The sequence below is a fragment of the Rhinopithecus roxellana genome, chromosome 8 (genome assembly GCF_007565055.1).
Source record: "Rhinopithecus roxellana isolate Shanxi Qingling chromosome 8, ASM756505v1, whole genome shotgun sequence".
NCBI lineage: Eukaryota > Metazoa > Chordata > Mammalia > Primates > Cercopithecidae > Rhinopithecus > Rhinopithecus roxellana.
The window spans coordinates 32,508,532-32,531,726 of record NC_044556.1 but is presented as its reverse complement, the minus strand read 5'-3'; the positions used below and the strand labels follow the sequence as shown (position 1 = coordinate 32,531,726).

Sequence of the window (23,195 nt, the reverse complement as noted above, 5' to 3'; positions counted from 1 at the left end):
ACATAAAATTGGTGCTTTGGTTGTTCTAAGATGCTCAAATATCAGCAGCTTCGGGCACTTAGCCCTAATATCCATTAAGCCCTTAGAACAGTGCCTAGCACCTCGTAAGCATTTATAATAATGGCCAACAGGTGCCCCTTACCATGTCTGGTCGTGTGTTGCCCATTCTGCATGTAAAGCTCGTTTAATCCTCCCAACTATCCTGTGAGGCAGGAACTGCTATTATTCTCATTTTGCAGATGAGGCACAGAGAGGTTAAGCAATTTGTAGGAGGTCCAAAATTTGATTGGCAGGGCTGGAATCTGAACCCAGGCAGTCTGGAGCCAGAGCCCACTTTCTTATCATGTCCTGTAGTCTCTTGGTAGCTACTAACCATCATTATAGCTATTCCTGGGGCATCTTACTCTGGAATCCTGAGCTCCACCCTACAAGGGCTCCAGTTCTGCCTCAGCAAAGGGGTGTTCTTTTTCACCCCTCAGTCCGGCCTATTTGCAGGGGACCCCTGATGCAGGCATAGCTGTCTCTTACCTCCTCCATTTTTCTGGCACAGGTAGGGGAACCTCCAGATGTTGCCGAGGCCCACAGAGAAGCCAATCTGGGCCAGGATGTACTGCAGCTTACTGTTCCAGGCCGGCCGGTCCTCTGCGTCCAGCTCCTCCTCCACTGCCTTCTGCTTGCCGCCTGCCTCGCCAGCCACATTCAGTACGCTCTGCTTATAGTCCACAGGCTCCTCGAGGGCCAGCAGGTCGGCCACCGACTCAGTGACATGCTCACTGCTGTGCTCACGCTGGGTCACTTTGCTATTCTTCGGCATGGATGCCACCTGGGCCGTGTAGCCCTGCTCCCCAGCACACAGAGAAGATGGAATTCAGCTGCTATCAGCTCCTTCTCATCCAGGGACCTAGGAAACCAGGAGAGCAGGAGAGGATTATCTGACCACACCAGGTAGCTGAGGAGCCCAACGTGGACACAACCCAAATCAACTCCCCATCACACTCTGAGGCAGGTCAAGGGCCTCAAATACCTGAGCTTGCCGTCCCGCCCCATCAGGGGCTGCCCGGTGAGGAGCTCAAGGCCTACAGACTCAGTTTCTCCACAGGCTTTACCCAAGCATTATTTGAAAAGTAAACCTAAAGGGGCAAAATAGGCAAAGCCATACGCCAAACCCAAGTAGAGCGTTATCTGTGAAGACATTTCTCTCTTCCGTACTGCAGAGCTTAGAGTGCTCAAGCCCCTATGGAGGCCCATACAGCCTTCCCTTTCCAGGTGTTCTGCTTAGCCAAAACCACCTGGTGGGAGCCATGGAAGCCAGTGCCTGCCTTCCTTAGGGCCTTTTCATTCAAAATGCAGGGATTATATCAGGAATTGATTAGAAATGCAGCATCTCAGGCTTGCACCAGACCTCCTGAATCAATCTCTGCCTTTTTACAGGATCCCCAGGTGATTAAAAGAGATATTAACATTTGAAAGAAAAAAAAGAAGGGCTCTTGAGCCATCACCGTGGGGCCCCTGGACACCAGTGCCTATGGTATCTCCATTCCCCTGGCTGGAGTGGCTGACCAGGCTCCGCTAAAGATTCTGGCACCAGAAGCCAAGAGCTGTTTGCTCAGTGCCAACGAATCTTGGGTCATTGCTCAGCACTGACATTATCTGAGGACTTCTGCAGCCAAGAGCTGGTTCTCCATCCTTCGGCGACAGTTTTACAGCAGATAATGTCTGCACAACACGGGCGGGGGAGGCAAAACCCTCCCCTGCTCCTGCCAGTCCTCATTTGTCTTTCATGCTTTCCCTTAAAGAAATAAAGCACCAAGAAAATGAAGCCTTTGAAGAATTCCACCATTCTGTTACATTTGAAGGCACCCCCTCATTAAGGGAAGGTTGGAGGATTTAAAATTAAACATACACACCCCAGCCTGCGGTTGCCCTGCATCTTTCTAGGGATGTAACTTACCCAGTTCTGTAATTACTTTATTAAGGGAAAGAGCTGTCTCTGGAAGCTGGGCTCCCTGTTTGTTCTCCTCGTAGGTGCATGCCACCTGAATGGCACAGGCAAGGTTACTGTGCAGTACAAGGGCCAGGCCTGTCCTTCCTGCCAGCCTCAACCCAGACCTCCTGGGGCCTGCCAGCCAGGCCCTGTTACACATGTAATAAAGCTGGGAGGTTTATGGGGTTGGCTAGCCCTCCCTAGGCCAGGTCTTGGACCACATTAGCAGGTGACACCTGCTACCCTCCTCTTCCAAGGGGACAGTGAGTCTTTAGTGACTGCCCCCTCACACCTCAAGAAAAGACAGGGCCAGCCTGGTTAGAGGACCACAGAATTCCCTATAAGAAGCTCTCTGCTGGGACTCACGTCACAGCGGGTAAGTTGAACACTCCATTGTGTCAAGAAGGGTGCCCCATGGGTGGCACTTGTGCATCTGTAGAACTTTCAGCCCTCAGCCTCCCCCCAGGGCTGCCGTGTTGCTTGTGCTACACAAGTGAAGTGCGGCCCTAGGAGTTACGCAATGGAGAGGCCTGTGTCTTTGCCTGGGCTGCCAGCATGGGCTTGTCTCCTCACTCAGCAGGTCCCCTGTCTGCAGGGCGTGCAAACAGAGAAATGGCTGCTTGTCAAGGCATCTCCCCCTCCCCTACAGCTTACATCCAGAGCTGTTACTAAAGATGAGATCTGGAAAGAGGGTGGGGGTCCCTCTGGAGCCTACAATCACTAGGGTTCCTTGGCTCAGAGCCTGTCTTCGGCTGCTCTGCCTACAGCAGGGTTTGAGCAGAGCAATCTGCAGTGCATTAGGTATGATTTACTGATCATCAAGCCACAGCTAGAGAAAACCAAGGGGGTTTCCTGCAAGTCTGCAGAATTTATCTTGCTGCTGACCAATTGGAGCACATGTTTCTCCATAAATAGCCTAGTGAATGGCAGCTTCGGTCACCAAGATGAGAAAGGGCTGGGAGGAAAAAAAAAAGCATCATTTTAAACAAGGAGGACTCAAGGACATTCTGGTAAACCAGAGAAGGATACCTACAGCAGCATCCGGCAACCACAGAGCATCAGCTAACATGAGCTTCCTCCTTTTTCCCAAGATGTCACTGATGCCATGCGCATCCCACACTGAGGGATGGGGGCCCAAGGACTCCTGTGCCATTAGGTCTGCAGGATGCAAAGAGCTTGTACAAACCTCCAGGCTAAGGCACTGGGCTGGGCTGCAGTCATGACTGGAACCCTCTGTGTCCAGTGAATATGCCCAGGTGACAGCAGGGTCAGACTCAGAAATTAAAGCTTAAGGGACCTAGCAATTGTCTGACTCAATGTTCCCATTTTATCTCTGAGGAAACTGAGGCCCAGAGAGAGGAACTGAATTGTCCGAAACTACTCAGGTTCTCCTAACACCCTGACCAGAGCCTTGTCTGGAACAGAGTCAGACTCAGTAGGGGTGGGGGACACAGGGAGAAGACCACCGGGTGTGGGAGTGTTAAGCATGGGCTGTGAAGCTGGACAGGCCTGGAGTTGAGAGTTTATTCACTCACTCACTCACCTGACACACGTTTCCTGAGTGCCTCCTATATGCCAGCCTCTGTTCTAGGTGAGGGATACAGCAGCAAACAAAACAGGCAACGTGTCTCCTCTTGTGGAGTTTGCATTTCATGTGGAAGGGCCAAATACTAAAGAAACCGATGTGTAATATAATGGCCAGGGGTGAAACATGCTGTAAAGAAAACCACACCGGACAGGTGGAGCAAGCTGGCGGGCAGCTCTTTTATGCTGGGTGCGGGGATTGCGGGGGGCAGTCAGGAAGGGCATCTCTGAGGAGGTGACATTTGAGCAGAGGCATGAATAACAGGAAAGAGCACTGGCAGAGTGAACAGCAGACACAAAGCTCCCAAAAAGGAAGCAGCCTGGGAATTCCAGGAACAGCAAGGTGGCCAGAGCCACGGGGCAGAATGAGAGGCAGAGACAGGGAGAAGTGCGCTGGGGAGGGAGGAGCATGGCTGTGCTGTGTGTGAGGACTGGGGCTGGTGCTCTGAGGGAGGTGGGCAGCTCTGAGGCCTTGGCCACACACTAGCTGTGTGCTCTTGGACACGGCACTTTAATTATGTGAGCATCCGTCTTCTCATGGGTGAAAAGGTTGCATTTAATGACGCCTCTCATCTCCCAGGGAGGGCTGCTGCGAGGGTCCAAGGAGCGGCCACACACAGAGTGCCTGGCACAGAGCTTGGCACACAGAAAGGACCCAAATGGTAGCAGCCACTGCCTGGAAGTCTTGCATTGTTTACCTTTACACATTTAAAAAACATGTAAGTCCCCATATTGATAATTGATCCCATCAATCCCATTTCTTCTCAAGAAAGGCCAAAGAGAGCTGACCGTGGGAGGGGAGGCGGGTGGAGAGAAGCATCCTGCACCACCTCAGCAATGCCCACTTTCTTCTCCAGAACTGGTGTCCACCTAGGGCAGCCCCTAGAAAGTCCTACCACATACCACACCCCAGTGTCAAAGAAAGCCAGACAAAGGCTCCCAGCTTGGATCCGAAAGACCAGCAATATTATTATTAATAAAAACAAGGCCTGTACTAAAAGTTAAGCATTATTGTTATTAAAATGTACCTCATGTTTGGAATAGCTTGAGACCACTTAAAACCATTTTTTATTTTTTACAACATGGGTTGGTGATCCTGCTCAGGAGTAAGATGGCCTGGGTTCCAACCCTGGCTCACTGCATGCCAGCCACCTGGCCTGGGCAACTGTTCTAGCCTCCCTGAGCTGCAGTTTCCTCATATGTCAAGGGAGGGTGCCAGTGGTGCCTACCTCACCATACTGTGAGGAGAATACGTTGTACTGGTCTTAGAACCCTGCCAGCACCCAAGAGGCGCTCACAAATGGTACTGTTTCTTTAGCTCTCATTCAATTCATACCCCAGTGGAGGCAGTGACTTGGAACAACCCTCCCTGCCCCACCCCCAGTTCCCTGAAGTCATGTGCTGGTGAAAGGTCAGCTTTTACAGCAGGCAGGGCCTGGAAATCCAAAGTGTACCCAGCCAATGACCCCAAAGCCTTGTCTGTGAGGAGCATCAGGATCAGAGAAGGACCCTGAGAGGGGCAATTCCTCTCTTTCCATATCCATGCATCTCATGGAACCAGCCACGATCCAGACATCAGCAGGCCAGCTAGGTACTGGGATCGACCAACCTACTGTGCAAACTGGTACCATTGCCCTAACTTCCCCAGACCTCAGTTTTCCTGTGTGTAAAATGGGTTGGCACGGATGGCCTCCAAGACCCCTTTCAGCTCTAGCATATATCCATTGAGAGTCCCTCCTGCTTGTGGGTGTGAGCAAGGAGCCACCTGCCCCAGGCACCTGTAACAATGGATGCAAAAGGTAAGTTCTGTCTGCCCTGCCGCCCTCCATCAGCTGAGAGCCCACTGGAGCATGGTAGAGATGTGATGACAGCCCAGCTGTATTCTAATTACCCCCCGTAGTAGCTGGGGCGGGTTGTGAAGTGACTTTCATGAGCAACACGTCGGATGATGAAGCTGCAAGGTACTCTCTGAAAGGAGTGCCTCCATCCCTGAAAGCACAGCACAGAGGGGCGCAAGTGCCGAGTAAGCCCTCGGTGCCAGCTTGTCACTTAGCAACAGAGGTGGCTTGCAGCTCAGAATAGCTCCTGCGAGAGAAACAGGTCGGAGCAAGTGAACTGCGAATCTTCTTGAAAGGAGAAAAAATAGTGTGACTGGGAGGCAGACAGGTAAAAATATCTCCTGTCAGAGGGGTGAGGTCTCCATGAAAATTTTTCAAACACACCATCCGGCAATTAGCTCAAGGTGGTGGGGGATAGCTGCTCTCACCCTGGCACCAGGACAAAGCCTGGAGCCGACAGCAGCCACGGAGGAGAAGGGAAGAGGTGCCCTTCTGTAATGATGAAGGCAGCTCCCTGAGCACCCGCCTCCTGGGCCTGGGGTGTTTCTTGCTGGGGAGGTTCAGGTAACTCAAAACACAAAGAGAATCATTTACTTTCCGAGTTAGACTCCCCAGGGGAGGTGAGTGGGGGAGCCACCAATTTGGGGAAGCAGGCAGTCACCTAACTACAACGACCACAGACACCACAGGCCCACCCTGCCCAGCCCCTGCCCGTGCTCCTGACCCTGCTACCCTTGGGTCTTGTGGCTCTGTAAAGAGTGGCTGTGGCCAAGCACATCCTTAAAAAGCACCTCTTCAGGGTGTTCCAACAGGCACCCTGAAGAGCCCCCAAGAAGAGGAGAGCAGTGGAAGTGGTCCCTACTCAGGACCTCAAAGCCAACATCTAACTCAGGTAGAATCGGCAGTGAGTAGGAGCCATGTCAGAATGCTGGGCAGCTTCCTGGTTTCTTCATGACAGGCAGTTGTGGCCCAAACTGTTCTCCTAATTACCTCAGAGCCTCTGAGCTTTTACTGAGCCCAAAACAGGCCGGACTGTTATCAGAGACACAAATTATTTTTAACTGTTTTATTAAAACCTCTGACAGTCACCTGGGGCAAACTGCTCCTGACAGAGCCTGGCCTTGACTTGGAGGCTTCTGCCCCTGGATGTTCTGGCCCAGGACACAGGCAGGGACCACACACCCTTCTTGACCTCTCTTTCCTCCACCCCCACCCAGGTCACAAGTCCTGTCAGTGTGTTCAGCTCTGTCCTCTTCCCAACCCCCTGCTCTAGTTCAAGCCTGCTCTCTGGCTAGATGCCTGCAGCAGGCTCCCAGCTCACTTTCCCTACCAGCATCCTACACATTGCCTTCGGTGACATCTTCTGGAAATGCCATGCCACCCCACTCCCACTGCCTACTGAAGGGAGCCCAAGGCCCTTTCCAAGGCATTTGGGCCCGTTCTATCTCCTGGGCCTCAGCTTCCACTTCCTCCCAGCCCACTCACCACTCATTCTAGACTAACCACTTCCCATCCCGACAGCTGAAGCCTTCTAGGTCCCCTCGCCTTTATGACAGCTCCTGCGAGTCTGTGAGTGAGCATTAACGCTCTGCCCTTCTCAGCACACTCCTCGTAACACTCTGACACTATTTTACTATTTGGCTGTCTGGTACAACCAGTTGTCATTATGCCTGATCCCTTTTCTAAACAGCAAGCTCCTTGAGGCAGGATCGAAGGTGCATTCAGCTTTGTGCCCACCCTTCACTGCTCCTACCCACCCAGTGCCTCACACACACAGATTATCTGTGGGCACAACATGGTATTTACAGGTGTTCCAGCGTCCCTGCCTTCCAATCCTCTCAGAACAACCTGCTTCTCATGTAGAAATCTTACTACTGCCTCACCTTTGAAACAAAGAGGTAGGGTAAAACACTAACAGCAGTGACTAGAGAGACATATGAATCTACCGGAAGTCTGCATGTCCCAGCCAGGGGGACTCTAATGCGGTGCATCCCTGTGGCACACATGGGGAGAGCCCCAGGACTTGGAAGCCGTCTGTAAAATAAGGAGCGGCGCTTGCCTGCTTACCTCCCAGCTGCATCTGGCTACCACATGGATGGAAGGAGAAAGAGAAACAAAAGCTCACTGAATAGTCAAATGAACAGAGTGGGGATTTTTTTTACTCCATTTCACAGATTTGTTGGGTTTGTGTTTTGGTCTTCCATTTCATACCTCAATTGACACCATCTTCGCATCTGCAAGGCCAAATTCTGGTATCTTATTATAATATGAGCATGATAAGTATGACATTATTGAATTGAATGAGTGCATAAACGAATTGATCCATTTTTGAACTCCCCAAAGTTTCTGGAGTCTGATGTGTTTTTCCAGCTTCCAGTTTTTTCCATTTCCTGATGCGATATTCTGATGCCAAGACCATATCATGCCCCAAGGATGCCCCACGTGACAGTTTGAAAGCCAGGATACACTAAGAAACCTGGCCATCCCTTTGTGACTTTTTGCCACTTTCAAAAGAGCCAGTCTTTGTGCTGTACCTTCCCTACTTTATAGACAGAATCCATCCTCACCTCAGGGAAATCATCTTTGGGTGGGCACAGCATGGCTTGGACTTGTGGGACCATTCCAAACAAGAAATCTAGCTGAGGAGCCAATGGCACCTTCTGCAGCCCTTTCTTACCTTCCTGTTGCATTTGCCGAGTCTGTTCTCTTCAGTTGATATCTTGTTTTCTTAGTCAAGAAGGAAGGGAAGCAGGAAAGGGGGCAGATGGTCCAGAGGGGGAGGAACTGGCACTGAAAAATGTGGGTGTGGCCAGTGCAAACAGATCTTGTGGTTCCATTTTACCATCTCACGTGGGAGAACACATGCTCTGTGTGCATGTAAACAAGGGCAGCCCCAGGACCTACCCCCTGCCAACCCATGCATTCTCTCTTTACTGGAATTCAGGTGCTGAGGGATCCACTGGGGGAACTTCTGAAGGCAGAGTGGGGTGTAGTAATAATAACAATGATAACACAGCACATAGGCCATAATTCTTGAGTCCCATCTCTGTGGCAACCACCATGCTGAGCACCAAACAGATATTAGCTCCTTTAATCCTGCCAGTAATTATATCAGGTAGATACCACTGTTATTCCCATTTTACGAATGAAGATATGGAAGCTCAGAGGGATAATTACCTATATTTCATTGAATCTAGGATCCTGTGATGCTAGCACTTTCTTGAACTTACCAGAAAGGATCCATCGAAGGTTTCTACCCAACTAGGGTGAGCTGTCATAGACCCACAGCCATGTTGAAACAGCTATTGATTGCATGTCATGTCCTGATTTTACGATGTGGTAATGTGCAAAAATATGCATTATATGCATTTTGGAATTGATGAAGTAAGGCAAGTCATCCAAAGCCCCTGGATCTGCACTGACAGACTGACCCTGGAGCCTGACTCTCAACCTCAATGCTATCATGGGTTTCAGAGCCAGGAAAACCTAAAGTCCTGCTCTGCCATTTATGAGATGTTAGTCTTTGGGAAAGTACATAATCCCTCTTGGCTTTACTTTCTGGACCCGAAGAGATAGGAATGAAGGATGCTACACCTTGTGGGGTTGTCATGAGTATAAAATGAGGTAACACAAGAGTTGTGCTCAACTCAGGCCAGGCCCTCAGGGGCATGCCATCAACCAGTGCCAGCTACCACCTTCACGTGAGAACATGTGGGAAATGGGCTTAGCCAGGAATCAAGGCATACTCACCCACATACCACAATGCCCTGGAGCTGGGTGAGACATGCACGTGTGAGCCCAAGGACACAGTGGGCTGACAAGGGATGCTGGGGCTCAGTTCTCCGACTTCTACTCGCCTTTTGGCCTGGAAGGAGAATAGAGCCCAGCAACTCCTATAAACTAGAGGTACTGCTAAAATATGGGATTTTAAAATATTCCTCTTGCTGTTTTTTAAATCTCTTTCCCTTCTTCTTTTCCTTTACTTCTTTCAACAAATATTTGCTGAACATTACGTGCTAGGCCCTGTTCTCGTGCAACAGAGAACAGAGCAAATAATGTCCCTGCCCCATGGGATTTATATTCTAGTGCAGAGGGACAAATAGAAATCAGACAAATATATAATTTATAGTGTACATAAAAACATACACTATATCTGATAGTATATATAAGTATATCAAATAAGCATATACAGTATAGAGTATGAGGGGGTGCAGCATAGCAGGAATGCTGCAACAGAGATAGGGCGAAGGAAGCATGCTCCGATAAGGTGACATAAAGACTTGAACAGAGTGAGAGAGTGAGCCATGTGGATGTCCTGGGAAAGCATTCAGAGCAGAGGGAACAGAAAGTGCAAATGCCCTGGGGCAGGACCTGAATGCCTGGTGAGTACAAGGAACAGACAGACGGCCATGTGCCTACAGCACCCTGAACAACAGAAGAGTGGGAGGTGCTGGGCTAGGAAGACAGTGAGTGTTCAGAGCAGGCAGGACTCATGGAGCATGGAAAGGAGTTAGGGTTTTCTTTCAAGGCTAATAGGAAGCTATTGGAGGTTTTCAAGCAGGGGAGTAATGTGACCTGACTATTTTTATTTTTATTTATTTATTTTTTTTTTAGATGGAGCCTTGCTCTGTTGCCCAGGCTGGAGTGCAGTGGCGCAATCTCAGCTCACTGCAACCTCCGCCTCCCGGGTTCAAGCAATTCTCCTGCCTCAGCCTCCTGAATAGCTGGGATTACAGACACAGGCTACCACACCTGGCTAATTTTTGTATTTTTAATAGAGACGGGGTTTCACCATGTTGGCAATGATGGTCTGGATCTCCTGACCTCGTGATTTACCCACCTCGGCCTCCCAAAGTGCTGTGATTACAGGTATGAACCAACGTGCCTCGCCTGACCTATTTTTATAGGGATCAATGGCTGCTGGTAGGACAAGTGAAGAAACAGGGAGGGTAGGTAAGCAATATTGGTGATGTGTATCAGGCTGTTGATGAGACTTGAGTTTTGAAGAGAAAGGGAAACTGAGGACCTGAGGTGCTGAAGGGCACACCAGGTCTCAGACAGATAAAGGACCCATGAGAGTATACCAGTTTGGAAAAAGAAAAATTTTAAAGACCAGATATGCATATAAAAGTCCAGGAACAACTAATGAAAGCCTCATTCCCTTCTTTCCTCATTCATGGGGGGACCACCATGGGGACAGATGACTCCTCACGGCATCTGCCAAAAATCATCTGACCTGGATTGTCTTAAAACCACTATTTTCTGTTGTCTCAGAAAGAGACAGAGGGAACCAAGGGTGTCCAATTACCTGAGTTACCAAACGGACTGCTGAAGAGCTCTTGAAGGAATAGTGATCAGAAACCCTTAATTACAGTCCCAGCATGATGTCTCTTTCCTGAAAATGAGAAGGGTTTATGTCTCTTTCCTTACCAGCCTTCAGTGCAGCTTTGTAGAGTGTTGGGCAGAAAAGTGTCCTACTGGGACAAGCCACAGGTGACCCACTGTGCTTACATATGTTATTTATCCTCACAACAACTTGAGATAAAATACAATTCTTATCTTCAAGACAAAGAAGCCTCTATCACGTACAAGATTACCCAGCCATACAATAGAAGAGCAGGGATTCAGACTGTCATCTACCAAACTGTAGCTATTTTCTTTCTGACATACTGGTATGTTCCGATCTTTTGCATGTCATGACACAGAAAATAACACTAGCATGGCACACTGGGGTACATGGAGGGGACACCACCATGCTAGGCCATCCCAAGCTACTCCAAGGAATGAGGGCATCATTATTTCTGGGCCACATGTTACCCATCTGTAGCACTGGTTGGGAAGTTCTGCAGTGCTCCATGCAGCCTTGCAAAATGATACGTTCAGGAAGTCAACCTGTGGACTGAACCCATCTACCACCATTTCTCCCAGAGATCAGGATCTTCCTCACTTGACCGAGTTCTCTTCCAAAACTCACAATATAAAGCAATTTGGGGAACTGGTCAAGGAGATTCCTTCCAGCTGTTCTTTGGAGTCCCAAATTACTAGCAGGCAGATGGCCCCCGTGGTGTGGCAGGACCATGGACAGCGCCCACCCGGTCATTTCTGAGAGCCAGCCCCAGGTTGCGCACACAGTACAGAACATCTGCTCTTCTTCCTTTAGATCTGGGCAAAGGAAGGCAGACCCATGTCCTCAATGAATACTCACTTGACAGTACATTCTTTAACCACCCTATGGAGTGACTATTCATTCCTCTTGCAAGGTAGTTTCAGCAAACATTGCTTCTGCTCCATTTAGAGCTGGTGTGGGATTTAAAGCCTCAGGAACCTAGGAATCTTGTAATTAAAGAAAAATGTAACCAGCAGAATTTTGGGGTGTGGACCAGTGAATTCCATTTGTAAGCAAAATAGAAGGTGGTAAATTAGTGGTACGCAGAATCCAGCAGAAATTCTAATTAAACCAGTAAATAGAAACGATGGCGTAGAGTGACAGGCAACTTGTTATCTTCAAATAAACTGCTAGGTAGGCTCAGGAAGGCAGAGTGGCAGCTCAGTGGGACAACTGCAGCTAATGAGCTGTGAGCTGGTGTACTCACTCCCCTGACTCTATATGTGCCTCACTCCCACTCCACAAGAGGACACAGAATGGACAGGGCTTTGTGCCTCAACTCCCTAGTTGGGGACTCAGGTAGCCTAGGACTCACCTGACCCAGAATTATTCTCTAACAAAACACACCTGGTTCTGAACATGAGAATAAGTGTATACAGTAATTCATATTGCATCGGAGCTTATGTTCTCACATGTTAATTTTCTGTACATATTGAATGTTTAACTATATATTTAAAAAAAAAAACTGGATTTGCCCATAAATGAGCAATGTTTTAAGAATCACTCACGGGAGGAGGAGGAAAAGAATGAGAATTATCAAAGGACTTATCTCCACAAAATGGCTGCCTATGAAGCAAGGGTTTCTGGAAAGTCCTCTTCGTCCACTGCCAGTGAGGAACATTAATACTTACATTCAGTTATTCACCTGCAGGAACTTCCCCACTGAGATCTCAGGTGGTTTGGAGATGATGGGCAGGCTAGGACAGCATGGACCTGTTCTGGAGATGGCGATTTTTCAGAGAAAGAGAAGAGACAGAGAAACTGGAGGAATCAGGTGCCATGTTTCCCAGAACGGCCACGGACATGCATGGCAGAGTTTTGGAGTGAGGAGAAAGTGGGCTCTCCATGGGACAAGACCAGGAAGAAGCAAGTGGCATCTCCCCAAGCAGCCCTGCCAGCAGCTGCTGTAATAACCTTGAAGTGTTCGCAGTTTTTCTCTGGGGTCTGGGGCCTCACCAGAAATGGCTACAAATCCCTGGCATACACTCTCCAGCAGAGACACCTGATCCACCAAGCTCCCATCAGCAAGTGGCCGTCCTTGATTCTGCACATGCAGAAATTCTCAGGGCAACATCCATCTGGCTCTGACTCCTCTCACTGGTCTACACACGAATCCCTAGCTTGGACAAATGTTAAGGGAATGAGGTCAAGGGCAGTAGAGGTCAGGAAGAGAAGGGCAGGGAAAGGACAAGAAAGCACCAAGATGGAGCCTGGGATCTTTTTCTGGATTTCAACCCACCTGGAGCCAAATACCATATTCCCCAAACCTTGGACATTTGGTTATGTTAGTTTTCCACCAATTTCCAATGAGTACAGGCCCATTTCCCCTTTTCCCGGGGCACTAACTTAAAAAAAAAACTGGACCTACAGCTCTAGACAATCTTGTTTGGGCAAATGCCTAGGTTGTCAGCATCTATTAAGAATGTATTATGGAAAAGTATCACATAGAGGTTAGGAACATGAAGTTTGGACTGATAGAGTTCCAATTCTTTGGTTGCCACTCATTACCTGTGTGACCTTGAACAAATCATTTAACCTCTCTGAACCTTAAATTTTACCATCTGTAAACTGGAGATAGCAATATCTGTCTCCTGGGATTGTAGTGAAGATTAAATGAGATGGTCTGGGAATAAAGCACTTAGCACAGCACAGAAGCCTCAATAAGCAACTGGATATTATCAATTTGTGCCAAGCACAGTGTGAGCTACTGGAATCCAGAACTGCACTCGCCCCTCCTAAAAGCATGCAAAGTAGGCATTTCCTCACAGATCACTGCCCCACTTGAGTTTGGGATAGTGCTCTAGCAATCAGTTCTACCTATGGCACTGTGCTTCTGACCTCTGGCAGCCAGCAACATGTCAGGGAAGGGAAACACAGGGGCTGAGGTGACAGGTTGTTTTTTCCCCCATCCTGGTGCTCCAGATGTTTGGCTGTGAGGACTTCTTGTAGCTCAGCCTGGGAGCGAGTGATAACTCAGAGCTAGTTCTAGCAAAAAAGCTTAAATCCATCTTCCCTTCAAACTATTCCGCTGCTTATCTTAGCAGCTTTAAAGGGATTAATGATGAATTGTCCTGCTGCAGCAAACCTGGACAGAAAAGGAGTATAAAGGAAGGGAGGGTATACAGGCAGAAGGAACCTGCTTCTCTGGAATCTTCTCATCTCTGTTTCTGTCATCCTTGGAATTTGCTCCTGGATCCAATGGGGAGGGCATTGGCTCCAGAATGAATGGTGAATGCAATGCACGCGCACGCGCGTGCACAGACACACACACATTTCCAGTAGCAGATTGGAGTCCCCTGAGCCAGCATGGCTTCTTTCTTGCTGCAGTGGGAATCCCCTTATTTCCTTCACTCTTAAGGCACACACATCTTAGCTCAGCACCAAATCTGGACATTTTACAGACAGAGAAAACTAGGGACTCAGGGTCCTTCAGGAAAACAGGAGTCACACACCTCACTTTCCTCTCCAGGAGAGGCCAGCCTCAGCTCTCCTGAACAGTTCTCTTGTAACTTTCAATTCTTTATGGATATAATGGGTGAGGAGGAGGATGGCAAGACCTGAACAAAGAGAAATGACCCCTGAAGTCCACCCAGCAGGTGCGGCAGCTTGGGACCAGGCCAGTCAGAAACAACCCCAAGGAGTCAAGGTCTGTGCTGGAGTCACCCGAGAGCTGTTGCAGGTGGCCAAGAGCAGCCAGCAGACCCAGCACAGCTGAACGCCACCCCTACCCCAACACTAATCCTGCTCTTAATCAGGCTTCCCAATTTAGGGTCTCATGGGGAGACTTGAGGGTTGGAAACAAGTCTATTTGAGACGGAGTCTCGCTGTGTTACCCAGGTTGGAGTGCAGTGGCGCGATCTTGGCTCACTGCAAGCTCCGCCTCCCAGGTTGACGCCATTCTCCTGCCTCAGCCTCCAAGTAGCTGGGACTACAGGCGCGCACCACCACGCCCGGCTAATTTTTTGTATTTTTAGTAGAGACGGGGTTTCACCGTGTTAGCCAGGATGGTCTCGATCTCCTGACCTCGTGATCCGCCCGCCTCGGCCTCCCAAAGTGCTGGGATTACAGGCTTGAGCCACCGCGCCCGGCCTTCTGGGTCCTTCTTAATCACATGAGAAGCACGGAACCTTCATGTCTCCCCACATCCCCTTTCATGATGGAGCAGGGGCAATGAGAAAGAACTGCCTCTGGTTAAGGCCCGTAAGGGAAGGGATGGGGAAGTAACATCTAATGAGCACATGCTGTGTCTAGCACCTGGCTCAAAATAAGCCGGCCGGCAGAAATAATATCATAGGCATCCCTGTTTTACAACTGAGGAAACTGAGACTCCCGAGGTAAAGTGACTTGCCCAAGGTCACCCCACCGGCACATGGCAGAACACTGGGCCCAGTTTTGACCTCAATCACAGAGCCTTTCCTCACCCTCCCTTCACCTCTCCCCATCTCCCTGCCCAGACCAGCCTGGCCCTGCTCACCTTCCCATGGAGTCAGAGCTCCAGGACCCTTGCTCAGCAGCCAGAGCTGTGCTTAGCTCCCTCAGAGGACTTGCCCACCTCTGCCCAAAACACTTGGGCTCAGGTCATTCCTGCTCACGAGTCCTGCTAAAGAACTCCATTCAACTCACAAACAGCTGACACACGACTCTGTGTGTGACTCAGGCCAAACAAACTCACTCCAATCAGAGCTAGTGGGCATGATTTGCCTCCTGCACTGAGTCACCCTCCAGGCTGAGCTGCAGAGATTCGCTGAAACTCAACCACCTACTTAGCCACAGATGTTCCATTAGAGAAAAATCCGGCAGTGGAGCTAAAGCCTCTGATGGTCCCTGTGGATGAGCCATGGCCAAGGACAACCAGGTGTGACCTCAAAGCTCTTCCTGCCCAGGTGATGGGTCTGCCTCACAGAGCCATGGGATAATGTAAGCACAGAACGAGACACAAGAACTCCCCACTGTAAACCTCAACACATTCTGACCTTGTTCTCCAGACATAAGTGAGTGTGTCCAGCAAGGCCTTAACAGGCGCTAACTAAACTTTTGGTTGAATTTTTTTGGAGCCATTACAGGATTGTCTTTGTTCCTGAAGTTCCCGTTAACAAAGACAATGCCTGGAAAAGAATCTTCTTTCTCATTAACACTTCCCTGTCTCCCCAACCCACCCCCACCTGCCTCAAGTTTACAGCTGAATTGCCCCAAAGGTAGCTCTGGTTAGAAATCTCCTAATCCAAAACGCCTGTTAAAGTATTTCTGGGAAAAACAAAACAAAAAAAAAAAAAAGGAGAGAGGAATGGGATCAAAAAATATTTTCTAAAGCCAACTTGACAGGACCTAGGTCCTGTAAGGTGAATGGCCTTGGGATTTCTGAACTTGATTTCTGACAGGGCTGTCTGGGCCTTAAAAGGAAACATCACGCTTCTTTCCAAGGCGGCCGCGCCCCTGGGGGAGCGGCCCTCCCTGTAGTACTGCGAGCATTCAGCATCGCTTCAGAACACCGGACACAGGCACAAATGTAGCAGAGGCCTCTCGCCCGGCCAGGACGGCGCCCACTCCAGATGGGCACCCCACGCACGTTCCCTGTCTCAGCCATTCCGTTCCCCAGATGCGCTTCCCACGAGGGAGGAAGGGCTCTCTGCTAGCTCCGAATCCAGCGAGGACCAGACCCAGGACTGATAATTAAATATTCATCTCGGACGTGAGAGTTCTGCTTCGCCTGCCAATGTTACTGTCAAGGTCACAGGCCTGAGGCCGAGCGGCTGGGGCTGGGGGTCTCCAGCTGCGAAGGAGGCTCCCAATGGAATTGCGCCCAGGGCGCGCAGTTTCAAGCCGTGGATGGACTGGGCAGGCCCCCTCCCGGTTCTCCGCGGGCGGTTGCCTCCGCAGGTCAGCCCATTTCCTCCGGAGTTCTTGGGCCCTTCTGAGCACCAGAAGCTGAAGCCTGGTGTCCAAGCCGTGCGTGCGCCGCTGGGCACCCCGATGCGCGAAGGAGTGCGGGCCTCGGGGCTCCGTCGCCAGGCAACCGCGGCTGGAGCGGCGAGAGGAACCCGGGACCAGCGCAGGGTCGGGCGGATGCCGGGGCAGCGCCGCCTCGCACCTTGGTTTTCAGCCCTCCCTGGCTGGGGCGGGGCCAGAACAGGGAAAGTTGCAGTGGCCGGCCCGGTAAAGCCCGGTGGGGCGCGGCCAGCGACTCACCTGTCACGCGTGGGTAGTCGCGCAGACTCGGCCCATGCACTCCGGCCGAGCAGCTGCGGTCTCCGACGGGTCGCGGACGCACAACTCCTCCCCTGGGCCACAGGCCCCCGGCTGGGCTGGGGCGACCCGGGGCTGCGCGGCGGCGCACGCGACTCCGCTCGCTCCTCACTCCCTGTCTCACCGCCAGTCTCAACCCGGCACCCGCCCGCCGCGCGCTCGGGGCTCAGGGGAGCGGCGCGGGGACCCAGGTCCCACGGCAGAGCACGCGGGGCTGCGAAGACTGGGGCCGAGTGCCGCCCTCCCTGCGCCCTGCCCGCGCCGGCTCTGCGGAGCGGAACGGAGCTGGGCGGAGCACTGCGCGCACTGTTCCCTCGCTTTCCGAAAGGCCACCCTGGCGGCGGGGCGCCGTGACGCAGGCTTGACTCACGCGCGGGCCCGCGTCAATGCGAGGCTCTCGGGCAGCTACCGAGGTTCTGATGGCCGACGTAGGCGGAGAGGGTGGGCGGGGGGCAGGAGAGGGAGTTGCCAGGGGGCTTAGCTTCTTGAGGCCACTCGTCAGGAGATGCAGACCCTGGAGCCCTCGCCAGGGCTTCTGCCCTGGGAGGGGAATGGGGTCCCAATGGTTAAAGCCCTCCTGGACCCTGGGCCTCACTTTCTTCTTTTCAGACTCACCTCTTTCCGCCTTCCTTCATGAACTCAATCTCAATTCATGTGGTTATTTCCCCTGCCCTGGACATTTCCACCTCCGTGCTTCTGTTCCCTTTCCTTGAGATGTCCTTCCACTCCTCCGTCCATCCATCCTACCATTCCACAAGGCTGTTCCCTGTGCAGGTCAACTCTTCAGGACATCACTCATCTGTTGAGCACCTACTGTGTGCCAGGGGCTGCAGAGGCTGAAAGGATCACAGAGGTGAGGGAATGGAACCTCCTAGAGAGGCAGTGTGGGTTGACCCAAGTCTTCACAATACAAAGCAAAAGGATTGGAGAACCGTACAAGATGAGTAAAGTGGGGAGACAGTGACAGGGAAATTCTGACTGGTTTTTGAGTAGGCCTCTTGGAAGATCCTGGCCTAAAGGATGGACAGTCAGAAGGGGAGAAGGATGACCCCTGTGGAGTGGACAGCATGACAAGGGCATAGATGCAAGAGAGTAGAAATGTATGCGTGGGGTGGGGTAGTGGTTGCCTGAACTGGAGCAGAGGTGGGGATGATGAGAGGTGAGGTTAGACAGGGAAGCAGGAGCCATCCTGCTAGGGCCTTGGGTGGCTGTTATGGGAGTCTGGATGAATTCCCTCTCCTCTAGGGAACACAAAGGGGACCTTTAGCATTCAAGGCAGGTGTTTGGGAGGAATGGGAGATGGAGGTTGTCTCAGCTGTCTTAGTGAAAGGTGGTAAGAGGCATTGTCAAGAAATCTGAAGGGTCTGAGATTTTACACTTACAATCTAAGTTAGCCTGCCAGTTTCATGGATGCCAGCAGAAGACAGGAAACTCTGGGCCAGACACAAAGGACTTTAATTACTCATGGCACAGCAGGCTGCAAGAGCTTCACATTCAGATCACCTTCCCTTAACTCTGAAGTCCCATGGGAGGGACATGAGACTGGACCACACACACTGAGGAACTCCAAGTTTAGGAAACCCCAATCTTTTATAATGTGCTGCAAGCAAACTTGGCCGACATTTGCCCTAGACATATCTTTATTATACTAGACAGCAAACAGAAGTGCCCTCCGCTCGAGGGAGATGCTCTCATTGGAGGCTGTTTGCTATGCAACCATCCTCCAAAAGATAATGGGAACAAAAAGCCATCAGTGCGCCTGCCCACAAAACTTGTGGGAACACAAGACACCCATAGAGAATTATCTCCTGATAAAAAAATGCTTTCAACAACTATTTAGTGAGCCTAATGGTAACTTTACACTGTTCCAGGCCCTGAGGAGATAGCAAAAAATGAGACAGATAATAATCTCTGCCCTTATAGGGTTTACATTCTGGTGGAACCAACCTGGGAAGCAGATGGGGTGGAATGGCATAGCAGGAAGTAGCAAGAGACAGAACAGAGATGAACAAATAGAATGTGACAACTGACGTGGTGTGGAAGATGGAGGGAAGGAACCTATCAGAGACAGGCAGTGTTAAGGCAAGAGAACTTACAGGTGGTGTGGCCATGGGAAGGGGGAAGGACTTTGGAGGCTCATGGATCTAAGTTTTCATCCTGACTGCCATTTACTAGAGACCTCAGTTAGTGACATAACCTCTCCAAACTTCTGTTTCCGTGTCTGTAAAATGAATGATACGTACCCCATAAGGTTGTTATGATGATCATGAGATGATTGTTCTAAAATATCTGGTATTGGCCAGGTATGATGGCTTGCACCTGCAGTCCCAGAACTTTAGGAGGCCAAGTTGGGAGGACTGCTTAAGCCCAGGAATTCTTTTTTTTTTTTTTTTTTCCCTCAAAAACTGTTTATTACACAGAAGAATTTTGATAGTCATGATGGGCTTATCGGTAGGATTTCTGGTAGCGAGCACGGGCACCAGGGCCTCCAAACTTTTTGGACTCGCAGCGACGGGGATCAGCTACCAGCAGGGTCCGGTCATACTGGATGAGGATGTCTTTGATCTCCTTCTTGGAAGCCTCATCCACATATTTCTGGTAATAGGCCACCAGGGCTTTGGAGATGGACTGACGGATAGCATAAATCTGGGCTACATGACCACCACCCTTCACACGGACACGGATGTCCACACCAGCAAATCGCTCCTTGCCGAGAAGCAGAACTGGCTCCAGCAGCTTGTATTGCAGCGTGCGGCTCAATCATCTCCAGGGGCCGCCCATTCACCTTGATGAGACCATTGCCACATTTGCAGTGCGCCACAGCTGTGGCTGTCTTCTTGCGTCCGAAGACCTGCACCGACTGCAGCGGGCCCTTGGACGGCATTGATGCGAGCGTGGAAGAGAGAACCTAACCGCGCGGCGCTCCAACCAGAAAAGCTAAGCCCAGGAATTCAAGACCAGCGTGGGCAACATAGCAAGTGCTCATCTCTAAAAAAAAAAAAAAAAATAGTAAAATATCTGTTATCATATCTGATACCATGTGCTTAATATATAACTGTTATTAGGGGTATTACTAGATGATTGTATTGTTATTAACCAAGATGGGGAATTTAGAAAGAGGAGCAGATTTGGGGAATAAGGTAAAGAAATAATGGATTTAGGACATACTGAAAATGGCATGTCCTTGGGATATCAAGGTGACAACCAGAAGATGCCTTGTCTCACTGCCTTTTATCACATCCACCCAGTGAAACCCCAACCTTGAAAGAACTTAATACCTGGTTTCTATGTGCCAAGTTCTCTAGACAGAAACACGCCACAGCCCAGTCTCCGACTGCCTTCATGGCCACCAACTTCAAGTGGGCTCCTTACGCTTCCTAAGGGATTCCGTATGATTCTCTTGTCAACTTACTTCCCCACTCTGATCAAGGCCGCTCCAACCAGAACTCTCCCCAAATACTCATCCTACTTCCCCCTCCCGCCGCCCCCCGGCCGATGCCACATACTTCCCTGCTGTGTCAGGAACTGCCTTACTTCATTTGGAAGCCCCCTCGGTTTTCCAATGAGAATTAAACCATTTCCATCTGCGCATACCCTCTTCTCCCTCTTCCCCAGATACAGTAGGGAGAGTCTCTCCTTCTCTCTAGACCAGCCCCCAGCTATCCCCTGGGTCCCATGGCCCCACACCTTCTTGAGAACCTCAGCCACCCATTAGTTAATCCAGTCTCTCCTGTCTGTCTCATCAACTTTCCCTTTCTCCTGGATCCTTTTTAGCAGCTCGTGAGCATATGCAAATATCTTCCTTTAAAATGTCACTAGAGTCCATCTCAAAAAAAAAAATGTCACTAGGCTCTCATCCCTCATTTCTTCTGCATTCTCTGCCTCCATTTCCTCACCCCAACACACTGCTTAACACACTTTTGCCCCATCATGCTGCCAAGAAGTGTCTCACTAAGGTCACCAGTGTCACTAAATCCACAGGACATCTTCCAGTCCTCATCTTAGTGGCTTCTCTGTAATGCTTATCATGGATGCCCGCTCCTTCCTTCTGACACTCTCTTCCCTCCCTTTCTGGAACTCTGCACTCCCAGGTTTTCCTCCTAGCTTTCTGCTCACCCCTCAGTTTCCGTTGCTGATCTTTAAGTATTGGACATCTCCCAGCCCAACCTCTTCTCACTCTGTACCCTTCCTAGACCATCTCCTACACTGATGACTTCTGCGTGTCTGTCTCCATTCCAGACAGTCTTCTGAGCTCCACATACTCACCCTCCAACTCCACCTTTCCAGTTGCTCCACAGAGCTACACATGTTCAAGAAATGAACTCACCATTCAAAGATCTACCCTGCAGAACAGTCAGCATTTGGCTTCTTACTCCTCCTCCTTTGCTCCCTGGTTCTGTGAATAGTTGAGTCAGACAAAACCCCAATAATCACCCTTGAGACTCCCCACTTCATAAAATCTATCAGTAAATCCTGGAGATCTTATTTGCTACATACCTCTGGGATCTGGGCGTTTCTCTTTAATACTGCTGCCACCAGCTCCCGCCCCCAACCGCCTATTCCAAACCATAATAATCACTCACCTGAACTCTCACAGTCCCCTCTTGACACCAACTCCAGTCTTACTCCCTTCTCTCCACATAGCAGCAAGAGTGATCTTTTAGAAGTACAAATATAATCGCACCCTTTTCAAGCTTGCAGAGTTGCACCCACATCTTTAGCATGTCTTTCAGGGACCTTCCCTGTCTCTAGCCTCATCTCGCACCCTTCCCCCGATGGCCTTCCCTGTAGCCCCCTAATACACCACCCTTCTCTCAGCTTTTCCCACCCTCCCACTCCTTCCTGACTCAGACTTTAGCCCATAAGCCCTCTCTGACAGGGATCTGCTCAGTCCCCCTTGTCCTCTTCCCTCACTGCCTGCCCACTCGTCCAATAGAGTTCACCTTGAACTGGATCCTCTTCTGACCATGCAGAAGAACTGGGTCAACCTCCCAGTTGGACTTTTCTCCTCCTTTTTAGTCCTTGCCACAATTGTAATTAAGTACTGATGGCATGACTGGTTGCTTAGGGACAGTCTCTTTGGTTGATGTGGAAGCTTCACAGGGCAGAGGCCATGCCCAACTTTAACACACAGTGGACTGTCCATAAATAGTTGGTGAAAGAATACATAAGATGTGGTTAGAAATATGGGTGGAAAGTCCAGGAAAGAGGGCAGGAGACACACACTTGGAAGTCATCACCATAAAGGGGTTGGGGGAAGGCAAGACCCTCTGAAGGAAGTACGCAGAAGACAGTCATGAGGATAGAGGCTTGGCAGGAAGTGCTTATTTCTGAGGGGGAGGAGGGGCAGGAAGGGACAGGAAAGAAGACAGAGAAGAAGAGTCAAGAGCTGAGAAGATAACATGTATCACAGAAGAAAGAGAATTGTAAGAAGGAAAGTTAGTTCACAGTGTTGAAATCTTCAGCAAAGTTAAAAAGATGAAGCCTGAGAGGTGTCCTCGATGACAGCACTCATGGGGAGGTGGGCCTGAAACCACAGGAAGGGGCTGAGATGGAAACGGGAAGTAAGGCCTCCACTATGAAATCTTCCTGAACACTCCAGCTCTCAGTGGCCAGCTTTCCTCTGAGCATCTAGAATACAAATTCTTCCTTTTCTATGGCATATGGAAATACATAAACTTATACAGTGTAATATTATAAGGTCAATATTACTCAAATTCCTGTTTCACTAAAGGGGAAATCAAGGCTTAGTGTGGTTAAATAATCTGTCCAAGTCATACAGTGAGATGTATCCTGGGTCTAAAGCCCTTGTTCTCAATCCTGGCCTTCAGGGCCTTATAACATAGGTCTGCCTTCACGTGTCTATGGCTTCCTCTCAAATCAGAGTGTGATTCCTTACAGGGGAGGGACCTTTTCTTCTTCATAGCTTCATGCCATACAGCCCCAGCACAATGACTTACATATAGTAGGTACTCAAAGCTTACACACTGGGCAGCCCTGTCAAACATGGTGGGTCCAACACGATGACCTAAGCCATTCATCCCAGCACTGGTCCTTCTTGAAAGAAGAGACACATGTATGGCTAACCTTTCCTTCCCAGCTATCCCCCATCCACTCAAGCTTGCTTTCCTGAAAAGAAAGACATTGAAGTGATGTTCCT

At 50.1% G+C, this 23,195-nt stretch overlaps 2 protein-coding genes across 2 annotated transcripts in view; both read right to left on the bottom strand.

Moving 5' to 3' along the window:
* The window catches only part of SLC6A17 (solute carrier family 6 member 17), a 49,364-nt gene extending 32,021 nt beyond the window's left edge, over positions 1-17,343 (bottom strand). Inside the window, exons 1-2 of the mRNA XM_010386256.2 lie at positions 16,979-17,343; positions 529-901 (exon numbers count right to left, since the gene is read on the bottom strand). Of these exons, the coding sequence (XP_010384558.1) occupies positions 529-814 (286 nt within the window). The 5' untranslated portion in view covers positions 815-901; positions 16,979-17,343. The remainder of the gene's footprint in view (positions 1-528; positions 902-16,978) is intronic.
* A 2,075-nt stretch (positions 17,344-19,418) lies between these two features.
* On the bottom strand, positions 19,419-19,919 carry LOC104680330 (40S ribosomal protein S16-like). The gene is made up of 2 exons (XM_030936384.1): positions 19,821-19,919; positions 19,419-19,771 (listed from the first exon to the last, which is right to left on the bottom strand). The coding sequence occupies exons 1-2, from the start codon at positions 19,917-19,919 to the stop codon at positions 19,481-19,483; spliced, it is 390 nt and encodes a 129-aa protein (XP_030792244.1). The 3' UTR covers positions 19,419-19,480.
* Between the last annotated feature and the right edge of the window lie 3,276 nt (positions 19,920-23,195).